At 37.5% G+C, this 17,157-nt stretch overlaps 1 protein-coding gene across 1 annotated transcript; it reads right to left on the reverse strand.

Annotated features, from left to right (window-relative positions):
• Nucleotides 1-6,480: 6,480 nt before the first annotated feature.
• On the reverse strand, nt 6,481-7,524 carry LOC145513817 (olfactory receptor 6E1-like). The gene has a single exon (XM_081510770.1). The coding sequence runs from the start codon at nt 7,522-7,524 to the stop codon at nt 6,481-6,483; it is 1,044 nt and encodes a 347-aa protein (XP_081366896.1).
• Between the last annotated feature and the right edge of the window lie 9,633 nt (nt 7,525-17,157).

The following is a 17,157-nucleotide window of genomic DNA, read 5'->3' on the forward strand; positions in this document are numbered from 1 at the left end:
TGATTAGCTCTAGTAATTTTCTGATACTATCTTTAGAGTTTTCTATGTACAGTATCATGTCATCTGCAAACAGTGACAGCTTTACTTCTTCTTTTCTGATCTGGATTACTTTTATTTCCTTTCCTTCTCTGATTGCTGTAGCTAGGACTTCCAGAACTGTGTTGAATAATGGTGGCAAAAGTGGACACCCTTGTCTTGTTTCTGATCCTAGGGGGAATGCTTTCAGTTTTCTCTGTTGAGAATAATGTTTGCTGTAGGCTTATCATGTATGGCCTTTACTATGTTGAGGTAGGTTCCTTCTTTGCCCATTTTTTGAAGAGTTTTAATCATAAATAGGTGAGACTTTTGTCAAAGGCTTTTTTTGCATCTATTGAGATTATCATATGGTTTTTAATCTTTCAATTTGTTAATATGGTGTATCACATTGATTGATTTGCACATATTGAAGAATCCTTGCATCCCTGGAATAAACCCAACTTGACCTTGATCATGGTGTATGAGCTTTTCGATGTGTTACTAAATTCTGTTTGCTAAAATTTTGTTGAGGATTTTTGCATCTATGTTCATCAGTGCTATTGGCCTGTAGTTTTCTTTTTTTGTGTTGTCTTTGTCTGGTTTTGGTATCAGGGTGATGTGGCCTCATAGAATGAGTTTGGAAGTGTTCCTTCCTCTGCAATTTTTGGAAAGAGTTTTAGAAGGATAATCATTAGCTCTTCTCTAAATGTTTGATAGAATTCTCCTGTGAAGCCATTTGGTCCTGGGCTTTTGTTTTTTGGGAGATTTTTGATCACGGCTTCCATTTCAGTGCTTGTAATTGGGTGGTTCATAATTTCTATTTCTTCCTGGTTCAGTCTTGGAAGATTGAACTTTCCTAAGAATCTGTCCATTTCTTCCAGGTTATCCATTTTATTGCTATATAGTTGTTCATAATAGTCTCTTATAATCCTTTGTATTTCTGCATTGTCTGTTGTAACCTCTCCTTTTTCATTTCTAATTTTGTTGATTTGATCCTTCTCTCTTTTTTCTTGATGAGTCTGGCTAGAGGTTTGGCAATTTTGTTTATCTTCTCAAAGAACCAGCTTCTAGTTTTGTTAATCTTTACTATTGTTTCTTTCATTTTCTTTTTCATTTATTTCTGCTCGGATCTTTATGATTTCTTTCCATCTACTAATTTTGGTTTTTTGTTTGTTTGTTTGTTTTGTTCTTGTTTTTCCAGTTGTTTTAGGTTTTAGGTGTAAAATGAGGTTGTCTATTTGATGTTTCTCTTGTTTCCTGAGGTAGGATTGTATTACTATAAACTTCCCTCTTAGAACTGCTTTTGCTGCATCCCATAGGTTTTGAGTTGTCATATTTTCATTATCATTTGTTTATAGAAATTTTTTGATTTCTCTTTTGATTTCTTCAGTAACCTGTTGGTTATTTAGAAACGTGTTGTTTAATCTCCATGTGTTTGTGTTTCTTTTTTTTTTTTCAATAAATTTATTTATTTTAGTTGGGGGCTAATTACTTTACAATATTGTAGTAGTTTTTGCCATACATTGACATGAATCAGCCATGGGTTTACATGTGTTCCCCTTCCTGGACCCCCCTCCCACCTCCCTCCCCATCCCATCCCTCTGGGTCATCCCATTGCCCCGGCCCTGAGCATTTGTCTCATACATAGAACATGGAATGGTGTTCTGTTTCACATATGATAATATACATGTTTCAATGCTATTCTTCCAGAACGTCCCACCCTCACCTTCTCCCTCAGAGTCCATAAGACTGTTCTATGCATCTGTGTCTCTTATTCTGTCTCACATATAGGGTTATCGTTACCATCTTTCAAATTCCATATATATGCATTAGTATACTGTATTGGTGTTTTTCTTTCTGGCTTACTTCACTCTGTATTATGGGCTCCAGTTTCATCCATCTCAATAGAACCGATTCAATGTTTGTGTTTCTTACATTTTTTTTCTTGTAATTGATATCTAGTCTCATAGCATTGTTGTTGGAGAAGATGCTTGATATGATTTCAATATTCTTAAATTTTCTGAGGTTTGATTTATGACCCAAGATATGGTCTATTCTAGAGAATGTTCCATGTGCATTTGAGAAAAAGGTGTATTCTTCTGCAATTTATGGAATGTCCTGAAGATATCAATGAAATCCATCTTATCTTAAGACTTGTGTTTCCTTATTAATTTTCTGTTTTGATGATTTGTCCATTGGTGTGAGTGGGGTATTAAAGTCTTCTACTATTATTGTGTTACTGTCAGTTTCTCCTTTTATGTCTGTTAGTATTTGTCTTATGTATTGAGGTGCTCCTATGTTGGGTGCATAGATATTTACAATTGTTATCTCTTCCTCTTGGATTGATCCCTTGATCATTATGTAGTGTCCTTCCTTATCTCTTATAATCTTCTTTATTTTAAGATCTATTTTGCCTGATATGAGGATTGCTGCTCCAGCTTTCTTTTGCTTCCCATTTGCATGGAATATACTTTCAGTCTATATCTGTCTTTAGGTCTGAAGTGGGTTTCTTGTAGACAGCATATATATGGGTCTTGTTTTTGTATCCATTCAGTCAGTCTGTGTCTTTTGGTTGGAGCATTTAATACATTTACATTTAAAGTAATTATTGATATATATGTTTCTATTGCCACTTTCTTAATTGTTTGGGGTTGATTTTGTAGATCTTTTTCTTCTTTTGTATTTATTGACTATATAAATCCCTTTAACCTTTGTTGTAAAGCTCGTTTGGTGGTACTGAATTCTCTTAACTTTTGCTTGTCTGAAAAGCTTTTTATTTCTCCATCAATTTTGAATGAGATCCTTACTGGGTACAGTAATCTTGGTTGTAGATTTTTCCCTTTCAGTACTTTAAATATATCCTGCCATTCCCTTCAGGCCTGAAGAGTTTCTGTTGAAAAGTCAGCTGTTAAGCATATGGGGTTTCCCTTGTATATTACTTGTTGCTTCTCCCTTGCTGCTTTTAATATTCTTTCTTTGTGTTTAGTCTTTGTTAGTTTGATTAGTATGTGTCTTGGCATGTTTCTCCTTGGGTTTATCCTGTATGGGACTCTTTGTGCCTCTTGGACTTGATTGCCTATTTCCTTTTCCATGTTGGGGAAATTTTCAACTATAATCTCTTCAACAATTTTCTCATACCCTTTCTTTTTCTCTTCTTCTTCTGGGACCCCTGTAATTTCAATGTTGGTGCATCTGATATTTTCCCAGAGGTCTCTGAATTTGTCCTCAGTTCTTTTCATTCTTTTTACTTTATTCTGCTCTTCAGAAGTTATTTCTACCATTTTATCTTCCAGCTCACTGATCTATTCTTCTGCTTCAGATATTCTGCTGTCAATTCCTTCTAGAGTCTTTTTAATTTCAGTAATTGTGTTGTTTGTCTCTGTATATTTATTCTTTATTTCTTCTAGGTCATTGTTAATTGATTCTTGCATTTTCTCCACTTTGTTTTCAAGGTTTTTGATCATCTTTACTATCATTATTCTGAATTCTTTTTCAGGTAGTTTGCCTATTTCCTCTTCGTTTATTTGGACTTCTGTGTTTCTAGTTTGTTTCTTCATTTGTGTAGTATTTCTCTGCCTTTTCATTATTTTTTTTTAAATTATTGTGTTTGAGGTCTCCTTTTCCCAGGCTTCAAGGAAAGTTGAATTCTTTCCTTGAAGAAGGTTGCATTCTTTCTTCCTTTTGGTTTCTGCCCTCCTAAGGTTTGCCCAGTGGTTTGTGTAAGCTTTGTATAGGGTGAGATTTGTGCTGAGTTTTTGTTTGTTTGTTTGTTTTTCCTCTGATGAGCAAGGCTGTGTGAGGTGGTGATCCTTTTTGCTGTTGGTTGGGTTTGTACTTTTGTTTTGTTTGCTGTTTAGATAAGGCATGCTGCTCAGGGTGCTACTGGTGGTTGGGTGATGCTGGGTCTTGTATTCAAGTTTCCTTTGTGTGAGTTCTCATTATCTGATACTCCCTAGGGTTATTTCTCTGGTAGTCTTAGAGTCAGTGCTCCCACTCCAAAGGTTCAGGGCTTGATCTCTGGCAGGAGCCCCCTTCCCAGGGACTGCAGGAGCCCACCCTGAGGGCGACCGGGAGCCAAACCCTCATATCACCTGCTCACCTGTCCGCTCATGCAAAACTTGCTGACCATCCTGGGCTGCCCCACCGTGCTTGCTCTTGCATGCTGAAAATTTATCATTTTAACCACTTTAAAGTGTACTGTTTGTTGGCATCAAGTACATTCACATTGTTGTGAAATCATCACCATTATCCATCTCCAGAACTTTTTCATCATCCCAAACTGAAATTCTATGTCCATTAAATAGTGACTCTCTATTCCTACCCATACTTCCTGGTAACCACCATTCTACATTCTGTCTCTATGATTTTGATCACTCTATACCTCATATTAATGGAATCCTACTATATTTTTCCTTTTATGTCTTGTTTATTTCACTTAATATAATGTCTTCAAGTTTCCTCCATGTTGTAGAGTTTTATTTATCAGAGTTTTATTTTATTTATCAGAGTTCCATTTCTTTTAAGGCTGAATATTCCATTGTATGTACATACCACATTTTGTTTATCCATTCATTCAATCTGTGGACATTTGAGTTGTTTCTACCTTTTTGGCTATTGTGAATAATGTTGCTATGAACATGGATATAAAAATATCTGTTCAAGCCCTTACTTTCAGTTTTTTGGGGTTTATGTCTAGAAGTGAGCTTGCTGGATGATATGGTAAATCTATGTTTACTTTATTTAGGAACTGCCATACTGTTTTCCACAGTGGCTGCATCATTTTACACTCGCATCAGCAATGCATGAGAGTCCTAATTTATCCACATTCTTGCCAAAGTTTGGTATAATCTGTTCATAAATTTTTTTTAATAATATTCATCTTAATAGATATAAAATAATATTTCATTGTGATTTTAATTTGCATATCTGTAATGATTAGTGATGTTGCACATCTTTTCATGTACTTGTTAGCCACTTGTAGAAGGATTGTTTTTGTTGTTGAGAACACAGATTTTTAGTTTATAGTGGCTATATAACCCTTTTTTGAAATCTTTCCATTGTAATTGTGCCAGTTAAGTTTTCTATTTCTTTTTAGATTTTTGAAAATTCTCTTTCTTTAGGGCTTCATCCATTTCCTCCTGGTTTTCCTATTTGTTGCTGAAGAGCTACCCATGGTATTTTCCTACATAGATCATTTTATACCCTAAATTATAGTTTTTTATGTACTTTCTATCTTCCTTATTAGATTTCAATTCTATTCAAAGCATAAATTAAGTATTATCAATGAAATGTGTATTTCCTTGAATATGGTATTCATATATTAATTATTTCAGAATAAATTAACATGTGAATTCCATTATTTAATTAATATTTGATTATTTACCAATAGACTTAATTTTCATTAAAATATTGAATATGTTAGTAACAAGTTTCAATAGGTTAAATACTGTATTTAGCTTTGTATAAGATTGATATGACATTCAGAATATAAAATTTATAGCATTTCAAACAGAAAAGCTTTTGTTAGCAACTGGTGTGAAATTCAAAAGAAGAGAGGAAAGGTAAGATGAAAGATAGATGAAAGAAACTAACATTTATTGAGACTTATTAGGTTCCTGTCACTATTTAAGTTTCTTGCATAGAGTATCTCATTTGACTTTTATCATAATCCTTTGGAATGGCCATCGTCATCCCCATTTTACAGATGAGAAAACTGGGGCTCAGGGAGTAACCAACCAGAAAGAGGAAGAGTGTTTCTAAATAGGAATGAATAATTTCTATGAATTTTTATACTAAACAAAACATAAGTAGGTTATATGCAAGATAATAAGCAGCTAGCCTTATTTTTTGAATTTTTACCAATATATTTCTGTGGCAAGAATATAAGTGTAAAATGAGAACAGTAAATGAGGACAGTGTAAATGAGGACTGGTCTCCTCTCCTCAAAGTTGTTAGATAAACAGACACAAAGCAATAGGCCTGAAAGTACTTTCTGAGTATGGATATTACTACAGACTGGTGTTAGAGGCTTATGGTGAATTACAGAGCTAGTGCTTGCACGCATGCATGCTAAGTTGCTTCAGTCATGTCCGACTCCTTGTGACCCTATGGACTGTAGCCTGCCAGGCTCCTCTGTAATGGGATTCTCCAGGCAAGAATATAGGAGTGGGTTGCTGTGCCCTCCTCTAAAGAGCTAGTACCTGCCATCAAAGAGCTTATATTCTGCTGGGAAGCCAAGCAGACATTGATGGAATGAAGAGAAATATTCAGATCTGATAATTACTAAAAATGCCTTGAGGGGCCACAGAGCTTATGAGTTGATGCTGAGGTGCACAGTGACTGGCACCCCAGAAACATGTCATCAAGCTTTTTCTGGATGAGAAAGCCTCCATCTGTTGCAGAGGCCTGATGTTCCCTTAGCTTGACTTGGGATCTTATGTGCAGCCTCTTGGATCCACAGGTTTATTAGAAGAGCCTGTTCACCTGCTCCCTAAACACCTGCTTCACTTGTTTATTCCTCAGGGTGTAGATGAAGGGATTGAGCACTGGGGTCACCACGGTGTTGAGCAAGGCCACCACCTTGTTCCTGTCCTCCCCCTGGCCGCCCTTGCCCGACCGGATGTACATGAAGATGCAGCTGCCATAGAAGAGAGAGACAACAATGATGTGGGAGGAACAGGTTGAGAAGGCTTTCTGTCTCTCCTTGGCTGAGTGGATGTGCAGGATGGTGTGGAGGATGTGGCCATAGCAGGTGGCCGTCACAGACAGAGTGCCCAGTAGGCTGATATTCGCCAGGATGAAACTCAGAATTTCCATCAGACTTGTGTCTGCACATACAAGTTCCAGGAGTGGAAAGTTGTCACAGAAGAAATGATTAATGATATTGGGACCACAGAATGGCTGCTGAAATGTGTGAAAAGTTGGAACGATGATGATAAAGAACCCTGTGACCCAAGAAGAAAGAACTAGCTGGACACAGACCCTTTTGCTCATGATGGTGACGTAATGCAAGGGCTTACATATGGCCACATACCTGTCAAAGGACATCACTGCCAGTAGGAAGAACTCTGTGGTGCCCAGGAAGAAATAGAGGAAAAGCTGGAGAAAGCATCCTGCTATGGAGATAGTCTTGTCTCCAGTCAGGATGTTGGTCAGCATCTTGGGGAAGATGACCGAGGTGAACCAGATCTCTAAGACAGCAAAGTTGCGGAGGAAGTAGTACATGGGGGTGTGGAGGCGCCTGTCCATGAGGGTGAGGACCACGATGAGGAGGTTCCCCAGTAGAGTGAGCAGGTAGGTCAGGAGGAGCCCCAGGAAGAGGAGCATCTGCAGCTCACAGGCGTCTGAGAGCCCCAGCAGGATGAACTCGGTGACAGTGGTGTGGTTCCCCGTGGCTCCTCTGGCCTCGGCTGGGAATGACTGATCAGAGGTGTGTGGCGTCAGGAGTCGGGATGTTCTGGGGACCTGAAGACATTTGGAATTTATAGGGAAAAGTGCTAAATGTACCATTTAGAGTTGTAGGAGTCCTTTTTTTTTTTTTTGCAGAGCCTCTTTGAGGTTACCTGTCTCTTTTATTGCCCCTGGTGTTTCTACGTGGTAGAGAGTGGTGTTGCCAGGGATGCTAAGTAAAGGTCCTAAACCAAAAGTTATTCTTGCTTGCTTTTGTTAACTGAAATTTTATTTCTGTTCCTCAACAATTCCTTTGCTTCAGACTTTCACTACGTTTCACTTTTGTCTTTATTCTAATATTGAGTCTTCATTCATAAGTAGTCCCTGTTTGAGGGTGACAAATATTTGAGGCTGGATAAATAGCAAAATGGCTTAACTTAGCCATTCACTATACAGATCCATATCCTTGGGTAAACTGATTATTCATAGACACTCTATTGCTATTTCAGTATTACCTGAAAATGTGATGCCTTTCACTGGTATTTGGATTAATAAAGAGACAAGAGGAAATCTATGAGAGAAAAGCACAATGCTTACCAATCAAAAAGAGAATAATCCAAGTAACGTATGCACAAATAAAAATTTGTTAGTGGAAAAAAATTTGTTAATGGGAATTTGGTATTTATCCTAATGTGAACATTGGATTTGTCCTAATGTGATAGATCCATAGTCTCCTGATTATATATTCCCATGGGCCCAAGATACAACAGACCCGTTGTTTTTTAAAAACTTTTTAGCTGTTTTATATACATAGGTTTCAGCACATGGCATTTCAGCTTGGAACCATCAACTTTTCAAATCCTATTTATCCTTCAAGTCTCTCCTCAATGAATTCTATCATTTTCATAAAGTCTTGTCTTTTGAATGCATGAGTCTCTGTATCCCTCATAATTTTATTGTATATCACAACTTTTATTGTGTTTTATAGTGGTTTTTCATCTTTGTATTTTATATAGCCCTTAGAACAAGTTTCTTGAAACAATCAGCTTTGATAAGCATGTATTGAATGAGTGAACAACACCTCAACTATCTGTGGGATGGATTTGGTGGTTTTTGACACACATTAGATTGAGGATGTGTCGCTTATGTGGTACTTCATAGAAGACAGAAATCTTGCTGTCATATGCCAAGTAGTTTGTTAAATTGGCCCATCTGAAGAGGGTTTGCTTTTCCTCATGAGAAGGTGGAGATGTCTCCCCACAAACATTCTCTAAGAAGTAGCTATTCATCTTTGAGATAGTCTGGAGTTTGAGCTAGGAAATAGAGGTCTGTTTGGGTCTGCTAGAATGCTTCTAGCAGAAAACAAAACAAAAGCAAAACCCCAGACCTAAAAAACAGCTCTTTTTAAAAGTCCACCTGCCTAGAAGTTTCCTTCCTTAAGCATTATCAACTACTCCCTTAATTATCAGAGAGAACTATAGCAACAATTATTTTTCAGTCACTGGAAAATAAGACTGGGACCCAGTTTAGGTACCTGGGATGAAGGAAATGCTAGGGGATATTAGTAGAGAGGATGAAATGGTAAACTATATAAACTTTACCTTTCTTATGATTTTGCCTTTTCGTCAGCACAGGCTACACTATTCAAAGTTATTCCAAAACTACTATTGTATCTAACATTTGTTTACAGGTATTAAAGAGCATAAAATACTTGATCAGCCTCAGAGAATATAACTCAGGGCTCTTCACCAGGGGTTATTTCTAGGCTCAATATCATTTAGCTTCTCAGCAATTTGAGAAAGAGCTCTCTGTGGCCCAATCATGCGGTTCACAGGTGAGTCCGGGTGGTTGAGAAACTTACCCAACTCATTTTAGAAGAGAAGCAGGATCCAATATGAGTGTGATATCCAGATACATCATCAGGAGCTAACAGAATGAGTATAATTTTGGCAAAGTCCTGATGGAAAATATTGGGAAAGAAATGGGAATAGAGACTAAGATGAAGAATTGGCTGGGGGTGGAAGGGAAGGAGAAAGCTCTGGGCTCATACTGAATCATGAAGTTAACACAGATAAATCATGAAAAGACACTGTGATTAGCCCAAGGATATGTTTCACAGACAGGGTGGCTAATAAACTTTTTATTTTTTCCCTACGTCAAATGGGAGGTCAGCAGCTGGGTAGGACAGTCTTCCAGATACAAAGGGAAGGGGTCCACTTCATGAGTTCAGGTATTTCTCCCTTTATCCTTCAGACTTGGTGAGTGAACTGGGTGACTTGCCTGGCACCCTGAGAGCCTAGGCGTGGCTGCACTATTCACCCAGACCATTCATTGTTTTAAGGGTCAGTCATGCAGTGCCCAGTAGGAAAGTCTTTATGGATGCCCTGGAGGTTTGTCCTGCCTCTAGATAGTTCTAGTACTTAGAAGGAGGGTGAGATCTTCTTCTTCTAAGGAAAATCATTAAGATTTTCACACAGACCTGATGCTCTCCAGAGCTTTGGGTTTTTCAAGGGGACAGCTACACAGAGCACAAGGCAGGGCAGACAAATTGCCTCAATGTGAGTAACTTAATGGTTCTGCCTGGATAAAGATTGGCTTGCCTAGCATTGACCTGGGTGGTGGGACTGAAGCTACAGATGAGACCCAGTGTGTTGCTCAGTGTGCTGGAATATAGAAGATAAGTGCCAAGAAATGCATGGTTTGGGGGAGTCATTGCTGCTCTGCCATCTGTGCAAGGCCAAAGTGGAGATTACCCTCTGGCCCAGGGTTAGGTTTCTAGCTGCCCTTTGAAAAGTGAAAGTGTTAGTTGCTCAGTTGTGTCCAACTCTTTGGGACCCCATGGACTATAGCCCACGAGGCTCTGCTGTCCATGGAATTCTCCTGGCAAGAATACTGGAGTCAGTTGCCATTTCCTTCTTCAGGGGATCTTCCCGACCCAGGGACTGAACCTAGGTCTCCTGCATTGCAGGCAGATTCTTTGCTGTCTGAGCCACCAGGCAGCCCTCTAGGGAGGTTCCAATCAGGCTATCTAAGGTACACTACTCACAGGATTTCAGAAGATAACCTGGTTCACATGAGTATGTCTTGAGCTTGCAGTATTGTCTATGTGCACTAAATGCAGATCTTATACCGTTGGTATGAGACCCCTATCTCTCATGAATTTGATGGCATCCTTTAAGAACAACAGTTCTTTTCCAAAGTATCATGAATGGTCATCTGGCTTTTCCTGGGTGGGATAATGATTTCCTTAACTTTGTCATCGTTCAATTCACAGGATCCGATGAGGCCAGAATGTCTTGAAAATTTCCAAGTTCAGCAAGCTCATCCTGGGAAAAGCCTGGGAAGTGTTCAGTTACCACTTAGTGGAGTCTTCCTTCATCCTCCTTTTGGACTAATTGAGGGTGATTTTGACTGATAAAGACTTCTATTACATTCTCCATTTTGGGCCAGTCTCTGTGAGATATTTCTCCTGTGGACAATGGGACTCTATAAGACAGTGAATGAGCTACTCCTGGAATAAACACATCTCCTTGTGGAAGTGGCATAAGGGTTGGAAGAGTTGGATGGCAGCTTTGTTTTCTTCAGGGATCTATTCTTATCCTAAGATTTATGGTCCCTGGGTTCCCTGGAGAATTAGTATAATGAGCCTCACTCAGCTTCTGCCCAATTCTCTTGGCTGTTCCTTATTACAACTTTTCAAATAAAAGTTTCAGCTGTTTGTTCAAGTCAAGAATAATAGTTACTTTTAAAGTGATACATCTAATTATTCTTCTGAAATTGAGGCTCCTGTCTAACATTAGATAGTCCTATTATTACAGGGATGTAAGGAGCCATCACAAGCAATGTAGAACTTTGAAATTTCCTTGGTGGTCCAGTGGCTAAGACTCTGCGCGTCCAATGCAGGAGGCCTGGGTTTGATCCCTGGTTGAGGAACAAGAATCCCACATGCCACAACTAAGATTCCATGCAGCTGAATAAAGAAATAAAAATATTAAATATTAAAAAAAAGCACCAAAGTGAGGGTATAGAGGGCCCAACCTGTTGATGGGAATTTCGGCAAAGTCACGTTGTAGAAAAGCATTTGGGATGGGAGATATAGTTCTGGCCATATTTAGAAAATACAATCTGCCACATGCGGATAATATTACTGCCTATTTCGTGAGGCTCTGTGAGTATCAAATGAGAAATGTTCTTAGTATAGGACTTAATCAGCACTTAAGTACTGATTTAATTGCTTAAATTAAGTGCTTAAATATTGATTAAGCACTTAATCAACACTTAAGTAGTTAATCAGTACTTAACATAGTTCTTGGTGCATTGGAAAGGCTCAGTAAGTGTTACCATAATTATTACTTGAACCTTGCCCTTTGGATGGTTTTTGATTTTCTGAATTCTGGTTCTTAGAGAAATCTGATTAAGAGTAGACAAAGTGCAAAAAAAAAAAAATACAAGTGAAATTAAGTAAAAGTGCTTTGTGGTTGCCTTTTAAATGTCTTCTTGTCACTTTAAAAATTTTGAAGTTGGAAATTTCCTGGTGGTTCAATGGTTAGGATTCTGTCCTTCCAATGCAAGGGGCATGGGTTCAACCCCTGGTGGAGGAACTAAGATCCCACATGCCAGAAGGCCAAAAAAGAAAAAAAGAAAAATTCTGAAATACGGGGCAGCCTGATGTGGAACTAAGATGTGCCAAACCAGGGGGAAATGCTTTGTGAACCGCTTACTTTGTGACTTACTTGCTTTAAAGTGGTGAAAATGCTTTGGATCCGAACTTACACTAGAACATTAGCACGTATTGCTTTTGGCTTTGTTTTCTCAGTGTTAAATCTGTTGTGATGAAATCAGTATAAACTTTCTTATCAAGGCTTGCAGAGCTGTTCTTTATGACTGGAAAAGTCATAGATTTTCAGACTTTTGAAATTTAGCAGCAGTAACTTTGGCTTCCCAAAGCGTTTTGAGATGAACATGGAGACAACGAACAATCGCCGACAAACTCAGTTTGTGCTTTGTTGTCAATTATGATAACTTAAATTCCCCTCTCCTTGGCTCTGAAATCGATGTCACAGCTGCACTAGGTACCAAGCAAATGATGTTCTTTTTATCTGTTGTTAGCTATGAAATTTTGTTGTTTTTATCACTGTGGACAAAGAAGGACATCTTTGTACCTCAGCACTTTGATTTGAAGGTGATGTCAAACAGATTTTGATGCAAATAAAATATTCAGTTGTGCCAAGAATTACAAATAGAATCTTGTGACCTTGTTTCAGTTCAGAAAAATGTGGAATGAATTAGGGAAAAATATATTAAAATAGATGGGGCAGCAGTGGAAACAGTGGCTGACTTTATTTTTCTGGGCTCCAAAATCACTGCAGATGGTGATTGCAGCCATGAAATTAAAAGATGCTTACTCCTTGGAAGGAAGGTTATGACCAACCTAGACAGCATATTAAAAAGCAGAGACATTACTTTGCCAACAAAGGTCCGTCTAGTCAAGGCTATGGTTTTTCCAGTGGTCGTGTATGGATGTGAGAGTTGGACTATAAAGAAAGCTGAGCACTGAAGAATTGATGCTTTTGAACTGTGGTGTTGGAGAAGACTCTTGAGAGTCCCTTGGACAGCAAGGAGATCCAACCAGTCCATCCTAAAGGAGATCGGTCCTGGGTGTTCATTTGAAGGACTGATGTTGAAGCTGAAACTCCAATACTTTGGCCACCTGATGCGAAGAGCTGACTCATTGGAAAAGACTCTGATGCTGGGAAAGATGGAGAGCAGGAGGAGAAGGGGACGACAGAGGAAGAGATGGTTGGATGGATCACTGACTCGATAGATATGAGTTTGAGTAAGCTCCGGGAGTTGGTGATGGACAGGGAGGCCTGGCGTGCTGCGGTTCATGGGGTGGCAAAGAGTCGGACACAACTGAGCGACTGAACTGAACTGAAATGAACATTATTGGTTTCCTTTTGCTACAATATAGTTTATGTTCCTCCTAGGAAATTTTAGAAAAGCCAAGCAAAGAGAGAAAAATAAAAATCCACCTGCATTCTTATCACGTGGATAAAATAATTATTCACATTTTAGAATAAGCATTTTTGCATACATACATTTATATACACCACAGATTTTTTAAAAAATTGGTCATGATGCACATGTTATTTAGCATTTGGATTTGTTTAAATAAAAAAACTTGATAGAGGGACTTCCCTAGTGGTCCAGTGGCTAAGACTCTGTGCTCGCAATGCAGGAGGCCAGGGTTTGATCCCCGGTTAGGGAACTAGATTCCACGTGCTCCAACTAAGAGTTTGCATGTTGTAGCTGAAAAAAGAGTTTGAATGCTGCAACTAAAACAACAAACAAGCAAACAAAAACAAAACAAATAATAGAGTGTGGAGGTCTTTCCATGTCAGTAAATACATAAAATCAATTTAAATGATTTTAATCAGTTTCGTATTTGTCTCTCTGCATTTAGATTGTTTACCATTCCCACAGTTATAAACATAAAGTGTGTACTTGTACAGATATTTAAAAATTTGTTTAAAAAAATTATAGAGGTAGTACACATTTAAAAATTCAAATATTATAGAGAATTATAAAATGAAAGGTAAAAAGTTTTCTTTCCTCTTCCTCTACTTCAATTAAAAACAAGCATCTGATAATTCTTTCTGACTGGGATTGTTCACAATATTATTATTTTAGCTTTAATTAATGCCTTTGGTTAATTATATCTTTAATTAATATTTCTATCTTTAGTAATATCTCTGTCTTTTTTCTTGGTTCATCATCTTTTAACAGTGTCCTGGGCTATATTCTCAAAGATGAGGAATTTATCACTGTTGCAGTACCTCCCACTTCCGTAACCCCTCCAACTCCAGAATGCAGTAGTTACTTTTTTATGTAGTTAACAATATACAGTATAATTGAGTCTCTATTCTTATTGTTAACTTTAGTGTTCCTAGAAATTCTATAATCAAAGATTAATAAGTTGATTATCCTTCCATCTCTCTTTCCTAATATTTTTAGCTATATTGTAATTTTATATTGACAAGATTTATAACATTCCTGTTCTGTTCTATAACTCCAATTAAATCTTCATATCTCATCTCTAGGTTAATTTTAGAAATGCAGAATCAATAAGCAAAAATATTTTTCACGTGATTAGATAAATACTATTATAAAAATTTGATTCAACCCAAAGAAAGAAATGTAATTCATGTCATTAAAACTTTGTTGCTTGAAGGAAAATCCTTCAAATGTTAAAGTCTAATGAAGGATGGATCCAAGTTTTGTAGGTCTTGAATCTTATACAACTGGGGAGCTGTACTTCAAGAGAAGAAATACAAAATTACAAATACACAAGTTAAGGGCTATCCCTTGGCCTTGGAATCGTCTTTAGTGAGTGAGAAGCCCTGAAGCTTATTATTACTAGTTTCCTAGAAAACCTGTCTCTAGGTCTAGCAGATGCTTTTCAACTTCTTATCAGAATCACTTCTCATAAGTCACATTCAGCTGCTGCCATATATCTAGTGTCTATCCTTGTGTCCACTTTCTTGGCTCCCTTTTCATTTTGCTAGAATCTTTCTCTAGCATTTTATTTCACAAAAACCTCATGGTACACTATACTCTGAGTGCTTGTGTGTTGCATATGCAATTATTTTGCCCAAACTTGTTTGATTCTGGGGGCTTGATTTGGGTTGACTGTTTAGAAATTTAAGTTCAAAATTGTTTTCCAAACTTGGAGGCTAAATGAGAAACTAACAGAAATGGTTATTACCTTTGGGGACAGATGAGTGGAGAATGGAGCAAATAGGGATGAGAGTGAGTCTCTAATCGTTTTTTAATATAGTTTCATTCTTTTACCAAGTAAAAGTATTATTTATAAAAATTTGAGTAATATAAACATTTCAACCTTTCCCTATCCTCAAAAGTTTGAAATATTATCCAATTGTCTTTGAGCATTAAGTGTTGATGAGAAGTTTGGTACCATTCTTTTTTTTTGAAATTTGTTCATTTATTTATTTAGGCCACTTTGAGCAGCATGTAGGATCTTAGTTCCTGGACCAGGGATCGAACTTGTGTCCCGTGCAATGTAAGTGGGGGGTCTTAACCACTGAACTGCCAAGGAAGTCCTTGGTGCCATCCTTATCCTTGTTTCTTCTGATAACCTACTTTCTCACTGCCTCTCTCAGAATTTTCAGGATTTTCTCTACTCTTGGAGTTCTGAAATTTTACTAGTTTGAGCCTAGGAGTGGGTCTTTTAAAAATTAATTTTATTTGCCTCTACATAGATCATTTAAAAATGAAGACTTCATGAAGTTTGGGAAGATTCTCTTCTGCTATTTCTTAGATTATTTCTTTTCTGCCATTGTCTTTGTTTGAAACTTCTCTTAGATCTTTGACTTTTGGATCCATCTTCCATGTGGTTTTTTTTCTTATTTTTGAATTATTTACCTTCTAGTTTCCACTATAGGACATTAAATTTAAATATGATTTCTTATTATCTTATTTTCATTATTCACACAGTTCAGTGTAATTTTTTACAATTGTATTTTTAATGTTCCAAAACATTTTTTTTCTCTGATTGCTCCTTTTTCCTTACAGACTATATGCTTTAATGAGAGTCATACCCACTCAATCATTTTGAGTACTTCATGAATTTGGGGGTGGGGCTCTTCTGCATGGCTTGTGGGATCGTATTTACCCAACCTGGGATTGAACCTGGGTCTTCAGCACTGAGCACGCAGAGCCCTAACCACTGGACTCCCCAAATATTGCATCAATTTAAAAAAAAATTTAGTTTCCTAATCACCTCAGGTTTCTCTGATGTTTGTTGCCCATTTGTTCATCTTTGTGCCTCTTTGTTCATGCTATTGATTTTTATTCAAATATTTGGTGGTACTTGAGAATCCAATTATATTTATGAACAAACACTGTTAAATAAAGGTAGCTGGTGTGGGTTTTTCTCCTGAGAGGAGTAGGTCACTTGAATGAGAGAGGCAACTGTTTGCTCTGTGTAAGCTGGCTAGGTTTGTCAAGAGGTAGACTTCTCTCTAGGGTGGGAAGGTATAAACTAGGCAGACCAGTGGCAGCAGAGTGGGGCTTCCCAGGTGGCAGAGTGGTAAAGAATCCACCTGCCAGTGCTGGAGATGCAGGAGACCTGGGTTCAATCCCTGGGTCAGGAAGATCCCTTGGAAGAGGAAATGGCAGCCCACTCCAGTATTCTTACCTGGGAAATCCCATGGATAGAAGAGCTGGTGGGCTACAGTTCATGGGGTCACAAAATGACTAACATGCATGCACACGTGGTTGCCTGAGTAGTCCAATTACATTTTGAAGACTGGAAAGGTAATTAAAGATTCAGTAATAAAAAAGGGCAGAACCAGATAGATTCACAGCTCTATTTTGTCTAACATTTCAAGACAAGATAATCTCAATGTTATTTAAACTATTTAAGGTCATAGAAAAATATGGAAATCTCTATGATTCCTTTTGAGAAGCCAACATAACTTTAACCTAAAACTTAAAAATTAGGGAAAAGAATATAGAACAAGCTTGCTTTTGAATATAGGAAGAAAATCTCTAAATTAAATATTAGTAAGTAAAATCTGGTATTTATCAAAAGGATAATAAATTATGTCTAGAAAAGTTTATTTTAGAAATACAAGTGTGTTCCATATCAGAAAATCTAGCAACATAAGCTAGAACAATAAAAAATTAAATAAAAAATGGTATGATCATATCAATAGATGCTGAAAACTTCTG

This window comes from Giraffa tippelskirchi, chromosome 7 (genome assembly GCF_054371585.1).
Source record: "Giraffa tippelskirchi isolate mGirTip1 chromosome 7, T2T-mGirTip1v1.2.pri, whole genome shotgun sequence".
Taxonomy (NCBI): Eukaryota; Metazoa; Chordata; class Mammalia; order Artiodactyla; family Giraffidae; genus Giraffa; species Giraffa tippelskirchi.